This window comes from Salvelinus alpinus, chromosome 3 (assembly GCF_045679555.1).
Source record: "Salvelinus alpinus chromosome 3, SLU_Salpinus.1, whole genome shotgun sequence".
NCBI classification, from domain to species: Eukaryota; Metazoa; Chordata; class Actinopteri; order Salmoniformes; family Salmonidae; genus Salvelinus; species Salvelinus alpinus.
Genome location: NC_092088.1, coordinates 89597840 through 89612095, shown reverse-complemented (window position 1 = coordinate 89612095; position 14256 = coordinate 89597840). Strand labels below are relative to the sequence as shown.

At 44.0% G+C, this 14256-nt stretch overlaps 1 protein-coding gene across 7 annotated transcripts in view; it reads right to left on the bottom strand.

Moving 5' to 3' along the window:
* Positions 1–14256, bottom strand: part of LOC139571500 (tetratricopeptide repeat protein 31-like) — a 39939-nt gene that overhangs the window by 12348 nt on the left and 13335 nt on the right. For 2 of the 7 annotated variants that reach the window (XM_071394433.1, XM_071394428.1), the window contains exons 2-6: positions 10264–10346; positions 9639–9722; positions 9439–9495; positions 9046–9249; positions 8635–8751 (exon numbers count right to left, since the gene is read on the bottom strand). In XM_071394433.1, the coding sequence (XP_071250534.1) occupies positions 8635–8751; positions 9046–9249; positions 9439–9495; positions 9639–9722; positions 10264–10346 (545 nt within the window). Of the gene's footprint in view, positions 1–8634; positions 8752–9045; positions 9250–9438; positions 9496–9638; positions 9723–10258; positions 10347–14256 lie in introns of all 7 variants that reach the window. The other 5 variants (XM_071394429.1, XM_071394431.1, XM_071394430.1 and 2 more) reach the window with 5 other exon arrangements.

Sequence of the window (14256 nt, the reverse complement as noted above, 5' to 3'; positions counted from 1 at the left end):
ACACTGGGGCCCCTCAAGGGTGTGTACTTAGTCCCCTCCTGTACTCCCTGTTCACCCACGACCACATGGCCAAACACGACTCCAACACCATCAATAAGTTTGCTGACGACACAACAGTGGTAGGCCTGATCACCGACAATGATGAGACAGCCTATAGGGAGGTGGTCAGAGAACTGACAGTATGGTGGCAGGACAACAACATCTACCTCAGTGTGAGCAAGACAAAAGAGCTGATCGTGGACTACAGGACGAACAGGCCTCCATTAACATCAACGGCCTGTAGTGGAGTTTCAGGTTCCTTGGTGTCCACATCACCAATGAGCTATTATGGTCCAAACACACCAAGACAGTCGTGAAGAGGGCACGACAAAACCTTTTCCCCTCGGGAGACTAAAAAGACTTGGCATGGGTCTCCAGATCCTCAAAAAGTTATACAGCTGCACCATCGAGAGCATCCTGCCCGGTTGCATCACCGCCTGGTATGGCAACTGCTCGACATCTGACCGTAAGGCACTACAGAGGGTGGTGCGTTCGGCCCAGTATACCAGGTGGTGTCAGAGGAAAGCCCATGAAATTGTCAGAGACTCCAGTCACCCAAGTTATAGACTGTTTTCTCTGCTACCGCACAGCAAGCAGTACCGGAGCGCCAAGTCTAGGACCAAAATGCTCCTTAACAGCTTCTACCCCCAAGCCATAAGACTGCTGAACAATGAATCAAATAGCCTCCGGACTATTACATTGACGACCCCCCCCTCCATTTGTTTTGTACACTGCTGCTATTAGCTGTTTATTATCTATGCATAGTCACTTCACCCCCACCTACATGTACAAACCATCAAGCGCTATGTTGAAACTGGCTCTCATGAGGACCGCCACAGGAAAGGAAGACCCAGAGTTACCTCTGCTGCAGAGGATAAATTCATTAGAGTTAACTGCACCTCAGATTACAGTCCAAATAAATGCTACAGAGTTCAAGTAACACACACATCTCAACATCAACTGTTCAGAGGAGACTGCGTGAAATCAGGCCTTCATGTTCAAATTGCGGCAAAGAAACCACTACTAAAGGCCACCAATAAGAAGAGACTTGCTTGGGCTAAGACACACGAGCAATGGACAGTAGACCAGTGGAAATGTGTTCTTTGGTCTGATGAGTCCAAATTTGAGATTTTTGGTTCCAACCGTCGTCTCTTTGTGAGACGCAGACAGGACAATGTTTTGCAGCAGTTTTGCAACAGGACAATGACACAACACATCTCCAGGCTGTATAAGGGCTATTTGACCAAGGAGGAGAGTGATGAAGTGCTGCATCAGATGACCTGGTCTCCACAAATCACCCGACCTCAACCCAATTGAGATGGTTTGGGATGAGTTGGACCGCAGAGGGAAGCAAAAGCAGCCAACAAGTGCTAAGCATATGTGAAAACTCCTTCAGACTGTTGGAAAAGCATTCCAGATAAAGCTTGTGGAGAGAATGCCAAGTGTGCAAAGCTGTCATCAAGGCAAAGGTGGCTACTTTGAAGAATCTCAAATATTAAATACTTTTTTGGTTACTTCATGATTCCATATGTGTTATTTTATAGTTTTGATGTCTTCACTATTATTCTACAATGTAGAGAATAGTAAAAATAAAGAAAAACCCTTGAATGAGTAGGTGTGTCCAAACTTTTGAGTGGTACTGTACGTCTCAGCTACCATTACACAATAACTGCGTTTCTTGGACATACCAGTCGTTTACAATTCAACTGAGAGTGGCAGAAGTGAAATGTTACAATTGACCCCGTATGCGGGGTTAAACGTAACAGGCTGCACGGCAGTGTTAATTTTGTCAACAATAACTATGACGAAAAATATTAGTCAACAACCTGTTTTTCCCTGATGAAAACTAATGACAAAAACTAAATTGTTGCGTTTATATTTTTGTTCAGAATATTTTCATAAACTATACCAATCAAAAGACCTCATCTTACTGAAAAATGATACATCATTAGACACATGGGGAATGTTCCACAGGACAATCCAAAAAAGAGAGCTGGCAATTTAGAATGATAGTAAAAGGTATGATAGTATTTTTTTTTCTTCAATAATCACATCTATTAGTTCCTATTTTAACTCTAGACTAAGGCGTCCAATTTACCCCTGGTCTCCCCTATTACAGTAGACAGTTAACACTCCTACTACTGACAGCAACCTATTGCCAACACACAGTAAACAGATACTATACCTAGTTATCCTTAGACCCCGACCCCACACTCCTACCACAGTAAATAGATACTGTACCTAGCTATCCTTAGACCCCGACCCCACACTCCTACCACAGTAAATATATACTGTACCTAGCTATCCTTAGACCCCGACCCCACACTCCTACCACAGTAAATAGATACTGTACCTAGCTATCCTTAGACCCCGACCCCAAACTCCTACCAGAGTAAATAGATATTGTACCTAGCTATCCTTAGAACCCACACTCCTACCATAGTAAATAGATACTGTACCTAGCTATCCTTAGACCCCGACCCCAAACTCCTACCACAGTAAATAGATATTGTACGTAGCTATCCTTAGACCCCACACTCCTACCACAGTAAATAGATACTGTACCTAGCTATCCTTAGACCCCACACTCCTACCACAGTAAATAGATATTGTACCTAGCTATCCTTAGAACCCACACTCCTACCACAGTAAATAGATACTGTACCTAGCTATCCTTAGACCCCACACTCCTACCACAGTAAATAGATACTGTACCTAGCTATCCTTAGACCCCGACCCCAAACTCCTACCACAGTAAATAGATACTGTACCTAGCTATCCTTAGACCCCGACCCCACACTCCTACCACAGTAAATAGATACTGTACCTAGCTATCCTTAGACCCCACACTCCTACCACAGTAGATAGATACTGTACCTAGCTATCCTTAGACCCCACACTCCTACCACAGTAGATAGATACTGTACCTAGCTATCCTTAGACCCCACACTCCTACCACAGTAGATAGATACTGTACCTAGCTATCCTTAGACCCCACACTCCTACCACAGTAAATAGATACTGTACCGAGCTATCCTTAGACCCCACACTCCTACCACAGTAGATAGATACTGTACCTAGCTATCCTTAGACCCCGACCCCACACTCCTACCACAGTAAATAGATACTGTACCTAGCTATCCTTAGACCCCACACTCCTACCACAGTAAATAGATACTGTACCTAGCTATCCTTAGACCCCGACCCCACACTCCTACCACAGTAAATATATACTGTACCTAGCTATCCTTAGACCCCACACTCCTACCACAGTAAATAGATACTGTACCTAGCTATCCTTAGACCCCACACTCCTACCACAGTAAATAGATACTGTACCTAGCTATCCTTAGACCCCACACTCCTACCACAGTAAATAGATACTGTACCTAGCTATCCTTAGACCCCACACTCCTACCACAGTAGATAGATACTGTACCTAGCTATCCTTAGACCCCACACTCCTACCACAGTAAATATATACTGTACCTAGCTATCCTTAGACCCCGACCCCACACTCCTACCACAGTAAATATATACTGTACCTAGCTATCCTTAGACCCCACACTCCTACCACAGTAAATAGATACTGTACCTAGCTATCCTTAGACCCCACACTCCTACCACAGTAAATAGATACTGTACCTAGCTATCCTTAGACCCCACACTCCTACCACAGTAAATAGATACTGTACCTAGCTATCCTTAGACCCCACACTCCTACCACAGTAAATAGATACTGTACCTAGCTATCCTTAGACCCCACACTCCTACCACAGTAAATAGATACTGTACCTAGCTATCCTTAGACCCCGACCCCACACTCCTACCACAGTAAATAGATACTGTACCTAGCTATCCTTAGACCCCACACTCCTACCACAGTAGATAGATACTGTACCTAGCTATCCTTAGACCCCACACTCCTACCACAGTAAATAGATACTGTACCTAGCTATCCTTAGACCCCACACTCCTACCACAGTAGATAGATACTGTACCTAGCTATCCTTAGACCCCGACCCCACACTCCTACCACAGTAAATAGATACTGTACCTAGCTATCCTTAGACCCCGACCCCACACTCCTACCACAGTAAATAGATACTGTACCTAGCTATCCTTAGACCCCACACTCCTACCACAGTAGATAGATACTGTACCTAGCTATCCTTAGACCCCGACCCCACACTCCTACCACAGTAAATAGATACTGTACCTAGCTATCCTTAGACTCCGACCCCACACTCCTACCACAGTAAATAGATACTGTACCTAGCTATCCTTAGACCCCACACTCCTACCACAGTAGATAGATACTGTACCTAGCTATCCTTAGACCCCACACTCCTACCACAGTAAATAGATACTGTACCTAGCTATCCTTAGACCCCACACTCCTACCACAGTAAATAGATACTGTACCTAGCTATCCTTAGACCCCGACCCCACACTCCTACCACAGTAAATAGATACTGTACCTAGCTATCCTTAGACCCCGACCCCACACTCCTACCACAGTAAATAGATACTGTACCTAGCTATCCTTAGACCCCGACCCCACACTCCTACCACAGTAAATAGATACTGTACCTAGCTATCCTTAGACCCCACACTCCTACCACAGTAGATAGATACTGTACCTAGCTATCCTTAGACCCCACACTCCTACCACAGTAAATAGATACTGTACCTAGCTATCCTTAGACCCCACACTCCTACCACAGTAAATAGATATTGTACCTAGCTATCCTTAGAACCCACACTCCTACCACAGTAAATAGATACTGTACCTAGCTATCCTTAGACCCCACACTCCTACCACAGTAAATAGATACTGTACCTAGCTATCCTTAGACCCCGACCCCAAACTCCTACCACAGTAAATAGATACTGTACCTAGCTATCCTTAGACCCCGACCCCACACTCCTACCACAGTAAATAGATACTGTACCTAGCTATCCTTAGACCCCACACTCCTACCACAGTAGATAGATACTGTACCTAGCTATCCTTAGACCCCACACTCCTACCACAGTAGATAGATACTGTACCTAGCTATCCTTAGACCCCACACTCCTACCACAGTAGATAGATACTGTACCTAGCTATCCTTAGACCCCACACTCCTACCACAGTAAATAGATACTGTACCGAGCTATCCTTAGACCCCACACTCCTACCACAGTAGATAGATACTGTACCTAGCTATCCTTAGACCCCGACCCCACACTCCTACCACAGTAAATAGATACTGTACCTAGCTATCCTTAGACCCCACACTCCTACCACAGTAAATAGATACTGTACCTAGCTATCCTTAGACCCCGACCCCACACTCCTACCACAGTAAATATATACTGTACCTAGCTATCCTTAGACCCCACACTCCTACCACAGTAAATAGATACTGTACCTAGCTATCCTTAGACCCCACACTCCTACCACAGTAAATAGATACTGTACCTAGCTATCCTTAGACCCCACACTCCTACCACAGTAAATAGATACTGTACCTAGCTATCCTTAGACCCCACACTCCTACCACAGTAGATAGATACTGTACCTAGCTATCCTTAGACCCCACACTCCTACCACAGTAAATATATACTGTACCTAGCTATCCTTAGACCCCGACCCCACACTCCTACCACAGTAAATATATACTGTACCTAGCTATCCTTAGACCCCACACTCCTACCACAGTAAATAGATACTGTACCTAGCTATCCTTAGACCCCACACTCCTACCACAGTAAATAGATACTGTACCTAGCTATCCTTAGACCCCACACTCCTACCACAGTAAATAGATACTGTACCTAGCTATCCTTAGACCCCACACTCCTACCACAGTAAATAGATACTGTACCTAGCTATCCTTAGACCCCGACCCCACACTCCTACCACAGTAAATAGATACTGTACCTAGCTATCCTTAGACCCCGACCCCACACTCCTACCACAGTAGATAGATACTGTACCTAGCTATCCTTAGACCCCACACTCCTACCACAGTAAATAGATACTGTACCTAGCTATCCTTAGACCCCACACTCCTACCACAGTAGATAGATACTGTACCTAGCTATCCTTAGACCCCACACTCCTACCACAGTAAATAGATACTGTACCTAGCTATCCTTAGACCCCACACTCCTACCACAGTAGATAGATACTGTACCTAGCTATCCTTAGACCCCGACCCCACACTCCTACCACAGTAAATAGATACTGTACCTAGCTATCCTTAGACCCCGACCCCACACTCCTACCACAGTAAATAGATACTGTACCTAGCTATCCTTAGACCCCGACCCCACACTCCTACCACAGTAGATAGATACTGTACCTAGCTATCCTTAGACCCCGACCCCACACTCCTACCACAGTAAATAGATACTGTACCTAGCTATCCTTAGACCCCGACCCCACACTCCTACCACAGTAAATAGATACTGTACCTAGCTATCCTTAGACCCCACACTCCTACCACAGTAGATAGATACTGTACCTAGCTATCCTTAGACCCCACACTCCTACCACAGTAAATAGATACTGTACCTAGCTATCCTTAGACCCCACACTCCTACCACAGTAAATAGATACTGTACCTAGCTATCCTTAGACCCCGACCCCACACTCCTACCACAGTAAATAGATACTGTACCTAGCTATCCTTAGACCCCGACCCCACACTCCTACCACAGTAAATAGATACTGTACCTAGCTATCCTTAGACCCCGACCCCACACTCCTACCACAGTAAATATATATTGTACCTAGCTATCCTTAGACCCCGGCCCCACACTCATACCACAGGAGATACTGTACCTAGCTATCCTTAGACCCCACACTCCTACCACAGTAGATAGATACTGTACCTAGCTATCCTTAGACCCCACACTCCTACCACAGTAAATAGATACTGTACCTAGCTATCCTTAGACCCCACACTCCTACCACAGTAGATAGATACTGTACCTAGCTATCCTTAGACCCCACACTCCTACCACAGTAAATAGATACTGTACCTAGCTATCCTTAGCCCTGACACTACCACCAGAGCAGACAGTTAGCCATCAACACTCTTAGTGCAGACAGCAAGTAATCACCAACACTGCTATAACAGCTATCAAACAGCAAGCTTTCACCAACTAGCTAGCTACCTAGCTATCCTTAGACCCCGACCCCACACTCCTACCACAGTAAATATATACTGTACCTAGCTATCCTTAGACCCCACACTCCTACCACAGTAAATAGATACTGTACCTAGCTATCCTTAGACCCCACACTCCTACCACAGTAAATAGATACTGTACCTAGCTATCCTTAGACCCCGACCCCACACTCCTACCACAGTAAATATATATGATACCTAGCTATCCTTAGACCCCGACCCCACACTCCTACCACAGTAAATAGATACTGTACCTAGCTATCATTAGACCCCGACCCCACACTCCTACCACAGTAGATACTGTACCTAGCTATCCTTAGACCCCGACCCCACACTCCTACCACAGTAGATACTGTACCTAGCTATCCTTAGACCCCACACTCCTACCACAGTAGATAGATACTGTACCTAGCTATCCTTAGACCCCACACTCCTACCACAGTAGATAGATACTGTACCTAGCTATCCTTAGACCCCACACTCCTACCACAGTAGATAGATACTGTACCTAGATATCCTTAGACCCCACACTCCTACCACAGTAGATAGATACTGTACCTAGCTATCCTTAGACCCCACACTCCTACCACAGTAGATAGATACTGTACCTAGCTATCCTTAGACCCCACACTCCTACCACAGTAGATAGATACTGTACCTAGCTATCCTTAGACCCCACACTCCTACCACAGTAGATAGATACTGTACCTAGATATCCTTAGACCCCACACTCCTACCACAGTAGATAGATACTGTACCTAGCTATCCTTAGACCCCACACTCCTACCACAGTAGATAGATACTGTACCTAGATATCCTTAGACCCCACACTCCTACCACAGTAAATAGATACTGTACCTAGCTATCCTTAGACCCCACACTCCTACCACAGTAAATATATACTGTACCTAGCTATCCTTAGACCCCACACTCCTACCACAGTAGATAGATACTGTACCTAGCTATCCTTAGCCCTGACACTACCACCAGAGCAGAAAGTTAGCCATCAACACTCTTAGTGCAGACAGTAAGTAATCACCAACACTGCTATAACAGCTATCAAACAGCAAGCTTTCACCAACTAGCTAGCTACCTAGCTATCCTTAGCCCCAACAACACTTCTACAACGCAGTGACTTCTAGATGGCAAGATATCCTAAGTCTCACAGCAGACAGCTAGCTAGCTATCATCAACACACCTACCACAGAAACATCTTTAACCCCAACAACACTCCTACCAGTGCAACTTCTAAGTAGCTAACTAGCTAGTTATCGTTGCCACAACTCTTAGAGACAGACATCAACAAAACACCCACCACAGCAACCAGCTAGCTAGATATCCTGGCTAGCACCACTCTTACCATAGCAACTAGCCAGCAAGGTAGATATCCCAATGCTCACGATCCACTTACCTCTCTGGTTCTGCCCTCATTCTCCTTGGACTTGCGACCAGGTTTGGTCCAGCCTTTTGGCCTGATGTGGCTAGCAGCGTTGGCAAAGAACGCACAGCTCACATCCCACTCCGGTTCCTACAGTAGAGAGACAAAAATAAAGAAATCATATGTGTGAGAGAGAGAGAGTGGTTTACTAAAGTTACCCATCAGTGTGTATTAAGACTCCTCAAGTAGAGACGGCTCCCCTAAACTAGCCTGGGTAGCTTCCCAGACTGTTTCTTGACTCAACAACACTACATAATTGGCCTGGTTCCATCTCAGTTTGTGCAGTCTTTACAATTCCTATAGTCATTGTCACAGACAGCACAAGCAGACCTGGGACCAGGCTCTTACGCCATTGCCAAGATGAAGGAGTCAATCTATCCCTACCTCTTCAGAGTGTCGTGCAGCGGTCTTCTGGGGTACTTTAGTCCCCGAGGGGGCTGGGGATGGGGCGGGAGGCTCCTTGGAGCAAGGAATGGCTGCTCTATCCTCTTTTTCTTCTTCTTGCTCCTCCTCCTCAAGCTCAGAATCGCTCTCATCTGCTTCCTCCTCCTCAGATTCACCACCATCATCATCCTCATCTTCAGCGTCCTGGTAAACACACACAGTTAGAGAGAGCATATCATAACCTAGCTGGAATGCCAACTGTCCATTCCTTTTTATAACAACCATTCCTTTCCATACAAACCATTCCTTTTTTTGATTACTGCAAATTAGGGTGCTAATCGTCATATGATTCAGATTAATTTAGAAGACATGTAATATTGGTTTGGAGTTTACCTGCTCGGTGCTCTCAGGCATCTTTACCTGCTCCAGCTTCTTGCGCTCCCGTTGACGCTGAGAGAAACATAGAAACAGCATCACGCATCAGGAATACAGATGACTATGTTGTTCACTATGGACAGAGCAGGTCTCATGTATTTTAACTAAACACTATGGCTCAGGAGGAGTAGGTGTGTGTGTGTGCGTGTGTTGCTCACCTTCCTCTTGGCTCTGCGTCGCTCCACTCTGCGTTTGGCCTTCTCCTCCTCACTCAGACTGTCCTCTCCACTGATGTCCTGTTCCTTAAAGACATTATCTGGTACTACTGTATACGTTCTAGCCAGTAGTTCTGAAAGTAGTGGTCCTTGAAAATTGCATACTACGTCACATTTGTGAAGATATGTGCACCACATCATTGCTCTCCCTCTACTATGTGTGTGCAACACTTGTTGGCTGTCACTCAAATGTTGAGGGACTGAAGCTCATTGGCTAGAAGTCAAATTGCTAGGAGGCTGGTACCCGTGGGGGAAAATGTAGGGGAAAATGGTGCAGCACATTTTGTAGCTAATTGAGGTAAGACAGTAATTCTGCTCATAGATTATGCATGTATGAACTACACATTGGCACATCCAGCCCAAAGCGGGAGGTTTAAAAAAATACTCAGTCATCGCCTAAGTTCCAGAGCATGCCTTTTAACTTTAAGACCACAATGCTCCGAACACTCAAACATACATTGTCCTTCAGTGTAACATGTCCTTACCTCTGACTAATAGTGTCACATCATTTTCAGGAAAATCATTGGAGATTCCTGCAAAAAATATGATTTGAAGATGATTACCTTACCTGAGACAGTGTGACGTCATCAGTGGGGTCAGGGGTTGCTGCGCCACACTCCATCTCCTCCTGACCCTGGGCACTGGGGGCTTCTGGGCAAAAAACAAAAACATACGAGTGTACAAAACATTAGGAACAACTTCCTAATATTGAGTTGAACCCCCATTTGCCATCAGAACAGCCTCAATTAATCAGGGCATGGACTACAAAGTGTTGAAAGCATTCCACAGGGATGCTGGCCCATGTTGACTCCAATGCTTCCTTTCCTCAGTTGTTTCAAGTTGGCTGGATAACCTTTGGGTGGTGGACCATTCTTGATACACATGGGAAACTGTTCAGCGTGAAAAACTCTGCAGCGTTGCAGTTCTAGACACACTCAAACCTGTGCGCCTGGCACCTACTACCATAACCCGTTCAAATGCAATATTTTGTCTTGCCCATTCACCCTCTAAATGGCACATATAGACAATCCATGTCTCAATTGTCTAAAGGCTTAATAAACCTTCTTTAACCTGTCTCCTCTTCTTCATCTACACTGATTGAAGTGGATTTAACAAGTGACATCAATAAAGGATCATAGCTTTCACCTGGATTCAGGTGGTCAGTCTGTCATGGAAAGAGAAGGTGTTCCTAATGTGTACATCAGGGTTCTATTCATACGTTACATGCTCAAAGAGGTAAGCCAATCAATGTCTGATATAGAGAATTGGTTGAAACCTAGCTAACATTAACAGAACTGTGCGGTCAGATACAGGCTTGAACCAGGTCACGGCTTCGCTGCCATCGGATTCAAGTCAGTCTGTCACGCACATAAGTCTGAACAGTTCCTTCTGCAAAAAGGAGAACTGAGAATATATATCATTTTTTTTATATTGTTTATGGTCAAAGCCTTAAAACAGGGGTGTCAAACTCATTCCATGGAGTAGTGTCCATAGTGTCTGCTGGTTTTTGGTTTTTATCCTGTCAATTAAGACCGAGACAATTAGATGAGGGAAGTTCCTTACTACCCAGTGACCATAATTATCAATCAAGTCCAAGGGGGGAGCGCAGAAACTCTGCCCTCTGTGGAATGAGTTTAACATGCATCTTACACCGACAGGATTCAATCTTCTGTGTTTTACATTTCAAGCTCTGAATTCTGATGGAGACCAATGGATCAAAACGAGGACATTAAAAATGAAGAAGTGAAACAGCAGTCAAGAGGTGTACATGTGACTTCTCTAGAAATACAGCGCATTCGGAAAGTATTCAGACCGTGACTTCTTCCACAGCCTTATTCTAAAATTGATTAAATTGTTTTTTCCCCTCAATCTACACACAATACCCCATCATTTGGCAAATGTATAAAAAAATACTAAACTGAAATATACATAAATATTCAGACCCTTTACTCAGTACTTTGTTGAAGGACCTTTGGAAGCGATTACAGCCACAAGTCTTCTTGGGTATGACGCTACAAGCTTGACACTCCTGTATTTGGGGAATTTCTAACATTCTTCTCTGCATATCCCATTCAAGCTCTGTCAAGTTGGATGGGGAACGTCGCGGCACACCTATTTTCAGGTATTTCCTGAAAATAGGATGTTCGATCGGGTTCAATTCCGGGGTCTGGCTCGGCCACTCAAGGACATTCAGAAACTTGTACCGAAGCCACTCATGCGTTGTCTTGGCTGTGTGCTTAGGGTCATTGTCCTGTTGGACGGTGAACATTCACCCCCAGTCTGAGGTCCTGAGCGCTCTGGAGCAGGTTTTCATCCAGGATCTCTCTGTACTTTGCTCCGTTCATCCTGACTAGTCTCCCAGTCCCTGCCGCTGAAAAGAATCTCCACAGCATGATTCTGCCACCACAATGCTTCACTGTAGGGATGGAGCCAGGTGCACTCCAGACGTGACGTTTCGCATTCAGGCCATCTTGTTTCTCATAGTCGGAGAGTCCTTTAGGTGCCGTTTGGCATAATCGAAGCGGGCTGTCATGTGGCTTTAACTGAGGAGTGGCTTCCGTCTGGTCATTCTACCATAATGGCCTAATTGGTGGTGCTGCAGAGATGGTTGTCCTTCTGGAAGGTTCTCCCAAGTACACTGAAGCTCTATCAGAGTGACCATCGGGTTCTTGGTAACCTCCCTGATCAAGGCCCTTTTCCCCCTGATTGCGCAGTTTGGCCGGGCGGCCAGCTCATTAAATATTGATGGAGGCTACTGTGTTCTTGGGGACCTTCAATGCTGCAGAAATGTTTGGGTACCCTTCCCCAGATGTGTGCCTCAACACAAACCTGTCTCGGAGCTCTACGGACAATTCCTTCGACCTAATGGCTTAGTTTTTGCTCTGACATGCACTGTCAACTGAGGGAGCTTATATAGACAGGTGTGTGCCTTTCCAAATCATGTCCAATCAATTGAATTTACCACAGGTGGACTCCAATCAAGTTGTAGAAACATTTCAAGGATGATCAATGGAAACAGGATGCACCTGAGCTCAATATTGAGTCTCATAGTAAATGGTCTGAATACTTATGCAAATAAATGTTTTTTATTTTATTTATTTATTATTTATTTATTTATTCGCTTTGTCATGTTTTTTCTTTTCTTCCTTCAAATATTTTAGAATAAAGCTGTAATGTAACAAAATGTCTGAATACTTTCCGAATGCACTGTATGCCTAGCTGTGACACCAATCTGTGCCTTTCCACAACTTTGTCCCTGTTTTTTTTTTTAAGATCCTTGGTGCTCATGATTGAGTGTTTGCTTTGCAAGTCACTACTAGCAGACAGAACCTACAGGAACTGCTGAATGAATCCTGAAATCATGTGAATCAATACAATTTAACACAGGTTGAGGCCAATAAACGTGGTGTGTGATTCTGAATGTGATTGGTTAGCCCTGAGCTAATTTAGGATTGCCATTACAAGGTGGGTGGACGCTTACAGTACAGTACGCAACCAAGCTATTCCATTTATTGATTTTCAAAAAAATACATTAAAAAATGTCACTTGTGCGGTAGGATGTGTAGATCAAAGAGTGTTAAGTATTTTAATTCCATGCTATAAGGCAACAAAAGTTGAACATTTTGAAAGGGAGTATAGACTTTCTATAGGAACTGTATTTTTAGATTTGGATAATTTTTTCTGCCTTGTGTAAGTTTTAGAAACATTGGCTTGTGCCTTGAAATTCCGTTACCAAAAACCCACTCATCTTTAAGATATTTTCTCATTTCTCTCCCTCATGAGGGACAATAATGAAAGTTAACAGAAGTAACAAGTAAAGGTAGACAATTAGTTAGTGTTTTTACTGATATACATTTTTCGTTATAAATGATTAAGTCAAATAAAATGTATTTGTCACATGCTTCATAAACAACAGGTGCTGTGAAATAGTTATGGGTCCTTCATCAACAATGCAGAGTTATGATAGTGATTAAAAAAGTTACTTTGAAAATCACCAAAATCAGTGACGGATTTCTGCAATTGAATTGGCTACAATGGGAAATCATAGAAGTCAAACCACAGTTGGGTTCACAAGTTTGGACAGCACAGTAGAGCAGAGTATTAGTTCAGTGCAGTACAGTTCAGCACAGTACACAGTAGGGCACACGAGTTGAGAACACTATAATGTACTGTACTATACTTTACTGTGCTCAACTGTACTGATCTCTACCGTGTCGTAATTTGATGTCCAAACTGGTGAAACATAGACATCTATGATTGTTTCAGATTTGGTCCGGACCAACAAAATGTGGTCTTGTTTGAGAGCAGAGCTCATTAAAATAATAGCCAGTGTGTAGAATAATACCCAGATATGCAAAGGAGGATATTTCATATGTATACTTTAGTGTACCTATTTAGGATACATCACCATGAAGAGAATGACATTCATATCCATAATTATGCATTTCTATGTTGTACAGATCAGGGACCCATGATGAAATTCCGTTACCGGGTGTAAATCCACTTCACTTACTCAATAAACCAAATAGATTTTTTCAATGTCAAGGTGTGGTGTCATAGA